This window comes from Bolinopsis microptera, chromosome 1 (genome assembly GCF_026151205.1).
Source record: "Bolinopsis microptera isolate Bmic1 chromosome 1, MBARI_Bmic_1.0, whole genome shotgun sequence".
In the NCBI taxonomy this organism is placed as follows: domain Eukaryota; kingdom Metazoa; phylum Ctenophora; class Tentaculata; order Lobata; family Bolinopsidae; genus Bolinopsis; species Bolinopsis microptera.
The window spans coordinates 9,783,222-9,795,970 of NC_087072.1; the positions used below are offsets into that span (position 1 = coordinate 9,783,222).

Below are 12,749 nucleotides of genomic sequence, written 5' to 3' on the forward strand. Positions count from 1 at the left end.
GTTAGCAAAATATTCCATCATCCTCATTGAAATAATTGATACATTTTTAAGGGAAAGACTATACTTACAAAGCCACCGAAGTTCATCACAGTGTACCAGATATCAGCCTCTCCAATCCTGATCAGAATGCATCATTAGTCAATAGTTGGTTGATCTAAACTCAATGCTTAACTATCATATTCCCTGAGTAACTTGCTGGCATTTGTGAAAAGTTCATTCCATGCAATTGGAAGGTTACAACTTAAATGAATGTTTTAAAAAACAAACTTGTGCTTGCAGCCCATCCAAGCGTCCATCATTTTACCAGAGCATCGGCAGTTGTACTCCATTACTGGGTTGAGGATTTCAGTTTCTATGATTTTGAAGAAATCTTTGTCGAACTCAGCCGCAATCATGGCTCTCATAGTGTCGTTGAGGAACACCTCAGCAACCTCGAGAACATCACAGAATACGCCACTGCATTGATCTTCATCAGCATTGAACACCTAGTTATTGATTATTGAGTGTTTTAAATTCCATTGTCACGTTTCAGAGTCCACTTCCAAAGACTATCTTAATTTATTGTCCCAATTTGACTAATGATTTCCGAAAATTAAATCCGCGTGAATGTCACAGAAAAATACGGTGAAGAATGGCGAAGAACGTGGCCATTGAAATATTTAAAATTACCTTGACGAAAGCCTTCTTGCAAGTTTTTCCTAGGATGACACTGCCTTGACTTTGATAATCAGGTTTGTTGATTTTACACAGATCATTTTTGGCAGTCATGATACCAAGCTGGGCGGTGTTCTGTATTCTGACACCATCCGGGAATATCGTTGCGTAGCCCTCAATTAAACCTTTTTGAATTTGGTAGAGGAACGAGGTCTTTTTTGCCTGAAATATTAGTAATGGTAGAAATAAGTTAGAAAATTAGTGACTTTGACCCTACTAGTTGTAGTAATGGTAGAAATAAGTTAGAAAATTAGTGACTTTGACCCTACTAATAATAGTATCACTCTTTTCTTTTCTGATTGTGCTCCTAGAAACGGCATAATGAAAAAACTTAAAACCTATTGAGTCTTCAAATAAATCAACGAAAAGTGCTCACCCCCGGGGCAATCTCAAAGTTAGGCACAAATTCTGGTTCTTCTTGTGCCAACGCAACAGCCAGGAGGCAGGCGGCTACCAATAACACTTTCATCTAATGGCAAGAGATAATTTTAGGTTAAGTTAGTTGATTTCAAAATTAAAAACAAGAATCAGAGACGAGTGGTGTCGCTTTTAAAGTTTATGCAGCATTTATAGATGTGGATTCTCGTGGGGAGGTGAGGTACATTTGTTTACTTTAATAGTAAGTACCTGCTCAGCAGAGGAGTGAGGTGATGCACATTTTGTGATATGGAACGCTTGTAAGTTGTAACTCCTTCTTGTTACCCCCTTTGAAGGTCCCGAATTATTTTCATTTTTTGGTTTTTAATTTTTTTTGTTTTTGCTTTTACGGGTCACCGGTTCCGTACCTTTTTTGTTAAGGTAAAAGTAAATTTTTGAAAAAAAAAAATACGTTATTTTTTAAGTCAAGAAGTAGAACAGTCATCAAAACGACCTTTGCTTTCGTTCAGAAAATAATTCGGGACCTTCAAAGGGGGGTAACAAGAAGGAGGTACAAGCGTCACAAGCGTTCCATATCACAAAATGTGCATCACCTCTCTCCTCTGCTGAGCAGGTAATTACTATTAAAGTAAACAAATGCACCTCACCTCCCCACGAGAATCCACATCTATTAGTAAAGGAATACAAAATTAAACGAGGATTCTTGATACTATTCGGCGTAACTAATATTTCAGTTTAAAGCATAATTGACGACCGAAAATATTTATTAGTAGCATAGTTAATTTCGTTATGTCAAAAATGTGCTTTTTCATTTTGCTGCTTGCCGCCGATAAAAATTGTGGAAAACTACCTGCGGGTGTGGACAGTAGAATAAAAAGCAACCAAACTGGTTTTTATTTTATCTCAGCGTCGGCTTGGCCTTAAATAAAAAATCTCTGCAGTCTTTATTTGAAGGTTAAGTCTGGTTAACCTTTTTCCTTTTTGGGTCATTAAAATCCTCATAGTTAACTAACGCACATTTACATAATAAGTGCAATTCAAGATGAGCAGAGAGCTGAAGAAAAAGGTTTTGATATTTGCCATTATTCATTGTAGCTAATTTTCCGGTGTGTTAGCGTCATAATAAGACTAAGCCCCCTTCCCCACAGTTATCGTAAAGGTACAAACTTTACGATCAATTTGATGATGGAGATGTAAAAATAGGACAATCTGAGGGTCATACATCCGGATCCCGATGGCACCATGGCGGCACTGTCGCGGCGGGCGGCCACGAGAGTGCCGCGAGAGTGCCGCGAGAGTGCCATCAGGATTCGGATGTATACCAAATCTGAGTAGTTACAAGTGAGCCTAGAAAAAGGTATCGTTAATTATCGTACTTGCAAGTTGTAACAAACTGAATGGCTCAATGACTAAAAGCTAAGCCGATGTTTCTTAGAATGTGAATCACAAACTTATACAAGAGAAAGGACAAGGGTGGGTATTATAACTAAACACAGGATAATGAGTTGAGCCGGGTCGAATTTACAATGTTGTATGAGATGCGTCATAAAACTAGCTGATAAGGAAACTTGATAAGGGTTTGCAACCAATCAAACACGTTTAACACCCCTCCCATCGGCCATCTTAATTAACTTAAACTTATTATCGATATAAGAATACTGTTCAAGGCAAGTTCAACATGAGCTTTGTCATAACGGGAGTTGAATTTCAGTAAGTTGTAATTCTGCTCGCCAACAAAAGACGCTGAAGCTGCACCCTGATAAATTAACATGTGTTATATTACAGGGTATAGGAAAATTGAGGGAATATTCCATTTAACCAATTTACTATAATAAATACCGCCTCGAAACTGCCTTCATATATCTGTTCTTTTATTTTAGTTTTACATATCCAGTCTTGTGCCCGAGCCCCGGACACTGTCACATCAATAATTAATAATACGATAAGAGATTTATCGAAATTTGCAGAATTCCCCTATAACTATAAGTCAGACGAGATCGGTCTGTAAGAACTTGTTTCAAAAATAAAAGAACATAAATGTAACACCATGATGCGCCACACGAAAATCAAAATTCCTGCAATGAAACGGTTATGAGACTCGTTCAGTGGTCAGCCGTCAGTCATGTAACCAACAAGAGCCGTTTAAACAAACGCAGCTGAATTTTAAAACTGTCCGGAGAGGGTGTACACGATCACGAGCTGGTACGCGTGTCTTGTCACGTGGCCGCATACCCCTTTTTCTTAATTAGGTTAATTTTACGCGGCGTCACTGGCACGCCTGATAAGGGTCTAATTTCAGATAAGTTTTAACGTGAAGGTGGATTGAACTCTAGTTAGAATCAAGGTCGTGAACGTAAACCATGCTGCTTCCACCGTAGGTACGCAAGTCACCGTCTAGAAATAAGTTCTTATCTGCCTTTGGACCGGACCAATGTCATAATTGATTTTATAAGATTGGAACCGTAACTTACTAAACAGAATTTATGAGCCAATTTTTTCTTTAAACTTGCATTCCTAAATACTAACAAAGTTTATCTTATTTTATCGGCCCTATTATGGACGGACCAAATTGTGAAGAGCCCAAAATGAGAGCAGAGCAAATTGAGAAATTGTGAAGAGACCAAATTGAGAAATTGTGAAGAGACCAAATTGTGAAGAGATCAATTTCAAACTGACCAAGTTGTGAACTGACCAAATTCAAAATTGTGAACAGACTGAATTGTTACTAGTAGAGGGAAAACTGTTTAAATAAGGGCCTTCCATGACTGGCCGATAACAGATAAGGTACGTAGCGGAACAATTCTCGAATGAATACACGCGATTTCTAGTTACAACATCATTTGAAGATTACATACAATTATATTTATACAGATAGATATTGATTAGCCCAATAAATAATCTAAAAATCGTGTTCAAAACAGAGTCTATGGATGACTGCAGCTCGAACTACTACGTCTACAGTGCGTGTGTTTATTCTGACACCCAGGAAACAACTGCAAACTCATAACAACAACAGAAATAAGTACATGTCTTCAAAATAAACATTCTCGCACACCACTGATACACAAAGTGAAATGTTTTAGACCGGCTGCGGAGTGTTTTTTATATTCAGTGTGCGTCCAATCAGGGGGTGACTGCCGGAAGACACTGTCTAGCTGCAGTAGGATGTTGGAATTATCGCGTTAGCCCCACTCTGTCGCTTGACGCTTGACGGTCACTTGAGGCCTCCAAACTGCTCAAGGTGGTCCTCAACAGCTGTCTGGTAGTTCCTGAAACGGATGAGAGTTAATCACACTGCCATTAACCACATTTCCGTCCAATTTATCACCAATTGGATGTAAGAAACCCAAAACCATTTTCCGAGAACATGTAACACGTACTGGCTAGCCCGGATATTGGTTGATAAATCCTGAAAGATTTTTGTGCAAAATCTTATTCGAACCTTTGGTAACCTTTATTATGGCTCTTAGAATGTACAGATAAGCTGTCCCGCGGTTTATAATTGAATTTATTTGAATTTTGAACTAGTTGGTTGGGCGTGCGAGGATAAAGGTAACGAACCCTTCCTACCGCCTGGTGCCTGATTTTCTATCAAGCAAATTCCAGCATAATCTATAATTTCAAATTTGGACACGAGTCTTGTAACACCCTGTATATAATCACGTACTTGACTGCATTGACGGCGAGTATTGTCCAAAGGAGGAGGTTGCAAGTGATAGCCGCCCCACCAACCACGTAGACACTAGACAAGGTCTCCTCCAGGTCTCTGGGGTTCAGAAGGGAGCTCAGTCCGGACTTCCTGGTCTGGGTTTCTTCTCCAGGGGAGACAAGCTTCCTAGGCATGTAGTTTCTCATGACTGCAGCGGGGGAGCCGAACTGGGGGGAGTTACTACTGGAGGGCGTGTAGAGAGGTGGTCCTTGTGACATGGTGTTTGGTGGGGAGCAGTTCATAGGAGAACTGGCGATCTGAGGGGACCCGACGAGAGATGCTGGTGGAGACTCTATGGAGGTTATCTGCATCTGTTCAGGGAGGATTGTTGAGAAACTGGAGGTTGAGGTTATTTTCGGCATCAGCACAGTCTGGTCTTGAGAAGTTCCAACGCCCTCAGTGCCGTCCATTGAAGTGTTACTGAGAAAGATTTTGATTAATTTGGTTTTGTTGGGAGGTGATATGAGTTAAAAGTAAATTATCTTTTTTTACCGTATATTAAGGCCTTTTCACATTCGATCATGGCTTATGCGAGAAAATTAAAAATAACAACCAAATATTACGGTTACATTTTGCGTCTAATTCTAACCTCATATTCATGATGTTCTCATTGAAAAGTTCTGATGTTTCCAGTAGAATCTTTTCTTGTTCTGCAGTGAGAAGATCTCCAAAATGTGTCTTGAAATGCATCTTCAATAATGGTTTCTGAAGGTTTACTTTGTTAGTAATAAAACTATTCCGCATCAATCATTAGTTGTAAAAAGTATAATATTTCTCCTTAAAAGTGCAGTACAGGAAGGAGGGATGTATCCCACCTGATCACTCAGCCTACTACAAATAAAATATAACTTATTCAAACCTGCGAGAAAGTGTTCTGACAGATCCCACATTTGTATCTGTGTTCTCCCATGTGGGTTCTCAGATGACATTGAAGTGTTTCTAATCTTCCAAAGGCTCGATCACAAATCTGCAATTAGGATAAAATTACAACCTTGGCTTTTGGTTTTGTGTAATGATTGGTTTTTGAAGATAAAGGGCACGATGAATTTCATCCGAAGTCCTGGTTTATTAACTGCTTAAATCGAATTGTTGCAGCTATATGTTTGTGTTCTTACCTCGCATTTAAATCGCTTTTCTTTAGTGTGAATATCTCTGTTATGTTGCATTAAGTTGCTGAGCTGAGAGAAAGCTTTGCCGCAGTCTACACATTTGTACGGTCTTTCACCTGGAATTTGGACATTTTTAGAAACTTCGATGACATAGATGCCAAATGTATCCTACTAATCTTCATATCACGATAACGAAAATATTGATAAGGATTAGAAAAGTTAATTCGTCTGAAATCTAGGTCACTTGAAGATAAAGTTATGCAATCGCTAATTAAAGCTAGATTTAATTCTTATCAGACGGTATTTACCTGTGTGAACCCTGATGTGAGTTCTGAGATAGTTCCTGCAAGTGAAGGCCCTGCCGCACCACTGGCACTTGTAGCACTTCTCGCCCGTGTGCCCTCTTATGTGGTTTACGAGCGTGCTGGAATGCGGGAAACATCTCCCACAGATGTGACACTTGTGGGGCTTCTCTCCTGAAAATTTTAGGTGATTAGTCATGATGTTGGTGACCTCCGGTATATTGCACTTTTCGAGTTGATTTGAGGCATTTATTTCATACTTACCAACTACTGCCGTAAGGGCTTGATAATTCCTAAAAAGCTGTCAGAACTCAGCTACTTTAAGTAATTTTCTGGTTCTTTTCTGTTCTCCTAAGGTTTGAAAACTCTGTCAAATTTTGTCTAGAAAATAATTTGGCTTCGGTAATAATAATCCTTAATTTCTAATCAAAGTATGTCATCAACATTTTGGGGAATAGTGATCTTGAGTCAATAACTTGCCAGCCTTCAGTTGCATGCACTATACCATCTACCACCGATAAGTATTAAAGTTTTTTAAGTGGGATTTAGGCTAAGTTTCAAAGAAAATGTGTGCTTAAATAGAGATTTCCTAGTAATTATAATACTCTTGTACCCATTCTTGGTGTCCGATTGTAGTATTCAAGGGTTAAAATTCTCTATAATGGACAATTAAATACATTATATTTGACGGGGAATGATAGAGGTGCTGCAATCAAAATGTCAGTTAAAAGAGCTAACCGGTAATTATCAGACGAAATACCGTTATTACCATGCCACTCAAATCACAGTGGGCCGGAATAGTTGAGCATTATGCTGATAATTTGGTGAGATCCCTCTTTAAGTTCTTAGTGCTGACGGGCGATGCACGTGGGCACATGAAACCTTGTCTCCCTCTTAAACCCAGCTGTGAGGAGACTGTATGTCGGCTGGTGCTCCTTCCTCCCCCTCCCATATCCCTCATAGAACCCTCACCATTATACCTTACTTAGCCCCGGTGCTCAATAGTTCACTACTATTTGTACAATATAATGGGCCCTCAAATGTGGCAGGGGATATTACTAGCAGGATTAATTAAGAAATTTAGACCTGGAAATATTCAGGTCTTTCAGATTATTCCAAAATTAATCATGATTTGTATTAGGTGTTAAGATAGAAATAAAAGAATTTTGTTAGTAAGACTAATGACCTACAGTTTGCAGTATTTAGGGCGGATATGTGTAAATAAAGCCAGTAATCATGTCAGTAAAAGTAAATAACACAAGTTATTTTCGGCAAAGTTGTCATAAGAGATCCCAGTAATCGCTATTCAGTAGTGTCCTTGGCGTCATCAATGCCGGATATCGCCATTAGTGCGCTTTCAGTGGAGCCATTGGTGCGTTTCGGTGGCTATCTATTAGAAATGGATTCGCCACTGAGTCGGGATGCATCATGCAATATTTGCCATATAAATTGAAAACTTATGAAGCTAAGATCTTTAGCAAATTTTTACCCAAATTATTAGCCGTACTTTTGACGCCAATAAATGCCGACAACGGATCCAATGGCACTATCAGTGTTTCACACTTCACAAAAGGACTGATGGCTACTTAGGTATGAGTGGCAACATTGGCGATTTCTGGAATCTTGAAAGTCTTATGGACCTTTTATTTTAATCGCTAGATATTCAACAGAACTCTAAAAACTCAGGTACTTGCGTATAACTGCATGGCTGCTTAATTTCAAAATTGAACGTGACTTACCAAAATAATATATTTTAACTGGCCTGAATTTTAACAAGTCCCCTCCAAGAAACATTTTGCCAAATATTTTGGTATAATTATAAAATCGTACCGGTATGAGTCCGGAGGTGAATTTTGCAGGAAGAAGATTGCGTGAAGCCTCTGTTGCAGATAGGGCACTTGTAGGGTCGTTCTCCGGTGTGAATTCTGATGTGCTTCTTCAGTCCAGGTTTTTGGGTGAAGTACTTTCCGCAGGTGTCGCAGCGGTAGGGCGTTATCATCTGTAAAACATAACAGGGGTCAGATTTTGGGCGCTACTTCTTCTCTTCCCGTAATGCCTAGTCCTCAATTTGTTATCTTAATTCAATAGACAAGAACCCGTTTTTCTGGTTATTTCTTGCTAATAATGGTAGACGAACACATATTATATGATAATATTCTGAATTCTGATACAGTCGGTGCTTTTTGTAGCCTAGGTATACAACTCTCCGTTAAACTTAGCCGGCCAATGAGCTCCGCCATAAAAAAGCCTGGCCAGCTGGCAGGTCAGCAGGCATGTTTCTTTTTTTGGTTGACCTGAGGACCTCATTCATTCAATCACATCGCCACAAACTGCAGTTGTAAGTTATCCTTTTATAAAGGTATCACTTTCAAGCTTCAACCAGATCAGCATGATTCCATTGTATCGCAGAAAAAAACTTTTGTTCTTCAAATTTAATCTACTACATGAAGCCGCTCGATTGATTGCAATTTAATTATCGATGAACCCTAGTTCGTCGAGCACGTGCAAAACTTCTATCATGCTAATGTATTCTAATTAACACGTGCTATTATAGGCGCGCTAAGGAGATTTCTTTTTCGGTGCACCATGGTGTGTTCACGTGTGGAATTAAGCGATTTTCTGATTATCGGGATTGAGAACTGATCACGTCTCATATCTGGAGGTGGAGCCTTGAAAACTTTGAAGAATCATGCACCTCATTGCAATCGATAGATTAAGGGCCGTGCACCATGCCTTTCACAATCAAGTGCAGTAATAGAATTACTTGTTGAAGAGCTGAATTCGCAGAAAATGTTGTTAAGCGGGCCGATAATAACTAGCAGTGTCCATGTGCTCTAACCCTTGATCATTTAAAAACGATAGGTAAGCATGAACTGGAAATAAATTTAATAAACCAATTATCTGGTGATTTTCTGTCTTGAGTCCCATTAGGAGCATGTGGACGAGTGAAGGAGCCACGTGGAAACGAACCAACGACTTATCCCTCATTTTGACCTGTGAGACAGTGTACAAGAGCTAAATAAGTGTTACCATTGTGTCTCAAGTTTGAACAACGCAGGCTGGACTAGCCTCATCGTTTGGTGGCATACAGGGTTACTTTACACCTCTAGGGGCCAGCTGATTTGGTGGTATAGTCTGCAAGAGTTCCAGTATATTATGATTCCAATTATTGGGTTCTAGCGTGAAACATCTGTAATGCATTTGTCAGCCCTGCAGCTCCAAAATAATGTTCCGAGGAATGTTGAGGGTTTTGACAAAATCCTGAGTGACACCTCTGTCACAGTGTTAGATTCTACCAATCACAGATAGGTATAACTATAAGAGGTTGTGTTGGTGACCTGTCTCTGACTCAGATTGGGCAACACTCCAATCCCAATTGGTATTGATTTATCTACGATTTTCAGGAGAATCAGATATTTGGTGTGAATTTATAGCAGTTGACCGTTGAGAGGAATTGATGAAACTCCTAAAAAGGACTGTTGGTCACACTGATGATCAGACTAGGAAAAATTGTGTACAAGATCTATAATAAATAATTCAGTTGTTAACAAGAAGTTGTAGCCAAAAATAATCTCTAGTTTTTGGAACTCTTAATTATGTCCGGACATTGTCTCAAGAATCAAGATATGGTATGGAACTGTTCAGGCTTATGAGTGATCATAATAAAATATCTAAATAAACCAGGAAAACATTCAAAGGTCATCCTTAAATCAGAACAAAACTTGAAGCTTGATTTGCAAATATCAATTTCAACTAGACTGACGCAGAAGTACGTGACCCAGATTTTATGGAATTCGTCACGCACCAAATTCGGTCTTATCTCTGGTACCCGGACATTCCATCTTCAAATTCATTTCCAATTCAGACACAATCTTCAACTTTAATTCCAATTTTTGTTAAGTTACTTCTCTACTCTAAATCTAATATACATATGTATGTCCGTAAGGTGAAACCTTTGTTTGACTGTATTAAATCCCCTTGTGCTGGGAGAGACTTTGTTTTCGATATTTATTGTATATAATATATAATATATAATATTTATATAGTACAACTTAAGAAAGTAGAGGATGAAATGCTGGGATTTTAAATGTCGGAGGATTAAACGACATACGCCATTAAGCCTTATATTTTCTACCCAAACCTAACACAAAATTCGGCACTAGCCATGTCTAATGATTAATATCCCATAATCCGATTGAGTTTCACTCGATTAAAGGATGGGCACCGACTGCAGATCTGGTTTTGGATGTATTCTAAACGGAACAATTTTATAGGCACGATAAAAATTCAGTAATATAAGTGCTCTTATATAGAACTGTATGTGCTTCTTGTGTTATGCCACACTACCGAATTGCCTTGGAATGTTTTAGGGTGCTCCTTATGAAATTTAGACTGATAACGTTTATCGCAGCTGTCTCTTATTTGATAAAATATTGAGTACTTCAAGAAGTAAATGCATCTGCAAATAAGGCATGCAGATTTTCACTCGAATATATGCCATACGATAAAAATTTTCGAAATTACCAAAAATTGTCATTTATCCTTCAAAAGTTTTTGACATAAATGTAACGGGGCATGCCATGTAATGAACGAGCCAGTCTTAATTCGTTATCTAAGATAAGAACTTTAACCCTAATTTCATTGCAGCTAAGGTAGATTGACTTACCATTAAGCACGCTCTGCCAGTAAGGTTTAAAAATAGTTATTACATAATGCAGGTACAAAAACTTTTCGGAATTTGTTGGTATTAACCAAAAACAGGATCTAAAAGGTAAAAATGTAACCTGCGGTTTAGGCTGGGTGTCTAGTCCCATCATGATGTTGGATAGTTTCTGATAAGGCACAGCTTCCTCCTTTGTGATTCGGCAGGTATTGCTGCTGTCCATCACTGCGGGGTTGGGGTTTTGTTGAAAATATTTTCAGTTTTCTAGATTATTGGGTTTAAAGATGGTTTTGGAAACAAGCCAGACGGAATAATACGATGCTTACATGGTATAAATCCAACCATGGGATAAATCCAACCAGAAAAAAATGGGTAATCTTGCATTATAAAATGGGCAGCACCCAAATAAATGGCAATATTAAAAATCATGAAGAATTCTTACTTACTTGTTTGTTCGATTGTGTTAACAGAAAGATCTGATACCAAATTAAAAGTTCAAGACTGGAAACGAAGAACAAAAAAGTGTCTGTAAACTGAACACAGAATATTTGGGGTGCACGACTGAAATGCAAATCGAGAAAGTGAGTAGAATCAGGTCTCGGTCATCTGCTTGTCGTAGATCATGATCTCACGCAGGTGGTCACGTTACCACATGACGCGTTTACATACCGTTAATGATTGTTTGCTACATTGGTAATACTTGAACACGTGCTACCTCCGCAATAACACGTGTTACGCCAAACAGGGCACGTGCGCAGCGATTAATCGCACTACTGATCGAGGTCTACAAGGAAGAAATCTGGTTTGAAACGGCTATAATTGCTCCTACGGATAGAGCCAGGACCGATAAATAGATCCGGATGGGGCATCCAGCCTTGCTAATCACACGTTAATCATTAATTCAATTTCTAGAATCACTTAAATGCTGAAAATTATACTCAACCTCAAACAAAAGGATTATACCATGTAAAGCTGACAGATTTGAGTGCTTAATGACAGGGTGGTGCGGAGGTCAGAAGCTTCTCTGACTCCTCTTAATGATTTAGCAATAATCATCTCACGGCTAGATTCAATCTGTGCCGATGAGATGTCTAGTATAATGGCAACAAAATGGCGCCTATCAATAACATTAAAATCGGAGAAGTTGATTCAAGTCTTTGACCTTGCCGGGGGACTAAAGGTGACTACTCATTCCTGAAGTTGAAGACATATGCTCAGCCAATTATGAACACGCTTGTCGCGCAATTAGACCCGCAAGTTGTTAGAAGAAGACAGCGAAAGGTTCTTATTAGTTATTAGATAGTCACGTGACATGATTACCAATTCATGATGATCCCTTGGTATATTGGGCCAGGGTTAATCCTGCTTGATCAAGCAATTCTTAGCTTTGATGTCTTGATTTAAACTCTAAATTATCGAACATGGTGAGATAGTGGCATGTTGATTATCGGTCTAACCATAACCATTAAATGCTGTTTGCTGCCCTGAAGGTCACCCATGAGTGGAAATACCTATAATAGAAGGAGAACTGGTATAAGAGATGCAGAAGTTCAGATTTAAAATAGGTAGTTTTATAATTATAAGCTAAACGTGAAGATTGATTAACAATAAATCATCCTATCTAATAGCTGCAATAATTGGACTATCCTTACCGAAATGTTGATTACTCACGAAGTTGGGGCTACGGTACAAGGACTGTCCATTGTGGTCCATCATTTAATTTTGTATTTCAATTTCTTTATCTTCAGCACGTGAGTGACACTGGCTGTAGCACAAGCAGCGGGTTCCGGTTCGTGAATTTTAGGAATTTTCCAACGTTTTTGATTAAAAGATTCATAGCTCCTCTGTTCAGCTCCTCTGGAGCAGATCAATCA

The 12,749-nt window shown here is 38.8% G+C and overlaps 2 protein-coding genes across 2 annotated transcripts in view; both read right to left on the reverse strand.

Moving 5' to 3' along the window:
- Positions 1–12,749, reverse strand: part of LOC134825922 (uncharacterized) — a 42,842-nt gene that overhangs the window by 2,328 nt on the left and 27,765 nt on the right. Inside the window, exons 2-5 of the mRNA XM_063838122.1 lie at positions 1,091–1,185; positions 670–876; positions 268–485; positions 69–117 (exon numbers count right to left, since the gene is read on the reverse strand). Coding sequence (XP_063694192.1) covers positions 69–117; positions 268–485; positions 670–876; positions 1,091–1,183 — 567 coding nt within the window. The 5' untranslated portion in view covers positions 1,184–1,185. The remainder of the gene's footprint in view (positions 1–68; positions 118–267; positions 486–669; positions 877–1,090; positions 1,186–12,749) is intronic.
- Positions 3,914–11,468, reverse strand: LOC134815139 (zinc finger protein 626-like). The gene is made up of 9 exons (XM_063823645.1): positions 11,322–11,468; positions 10,997–11,100; positions 8,043–8,211; positions 6,219–6,386; positions 5,917–6,026; positions 5,661–5,768; positions 5,391–5,506; positions 4,760–5,221; positions 3,914–4,361 (listed from the first exon to the last, which is right to left on the reverse strand). Coding segments are annotated over exons 1-9 (1,293 nt in total). The 5' UTR covers positions 11,323–11,468; the 3' UTR covers positions 3,914–4,306.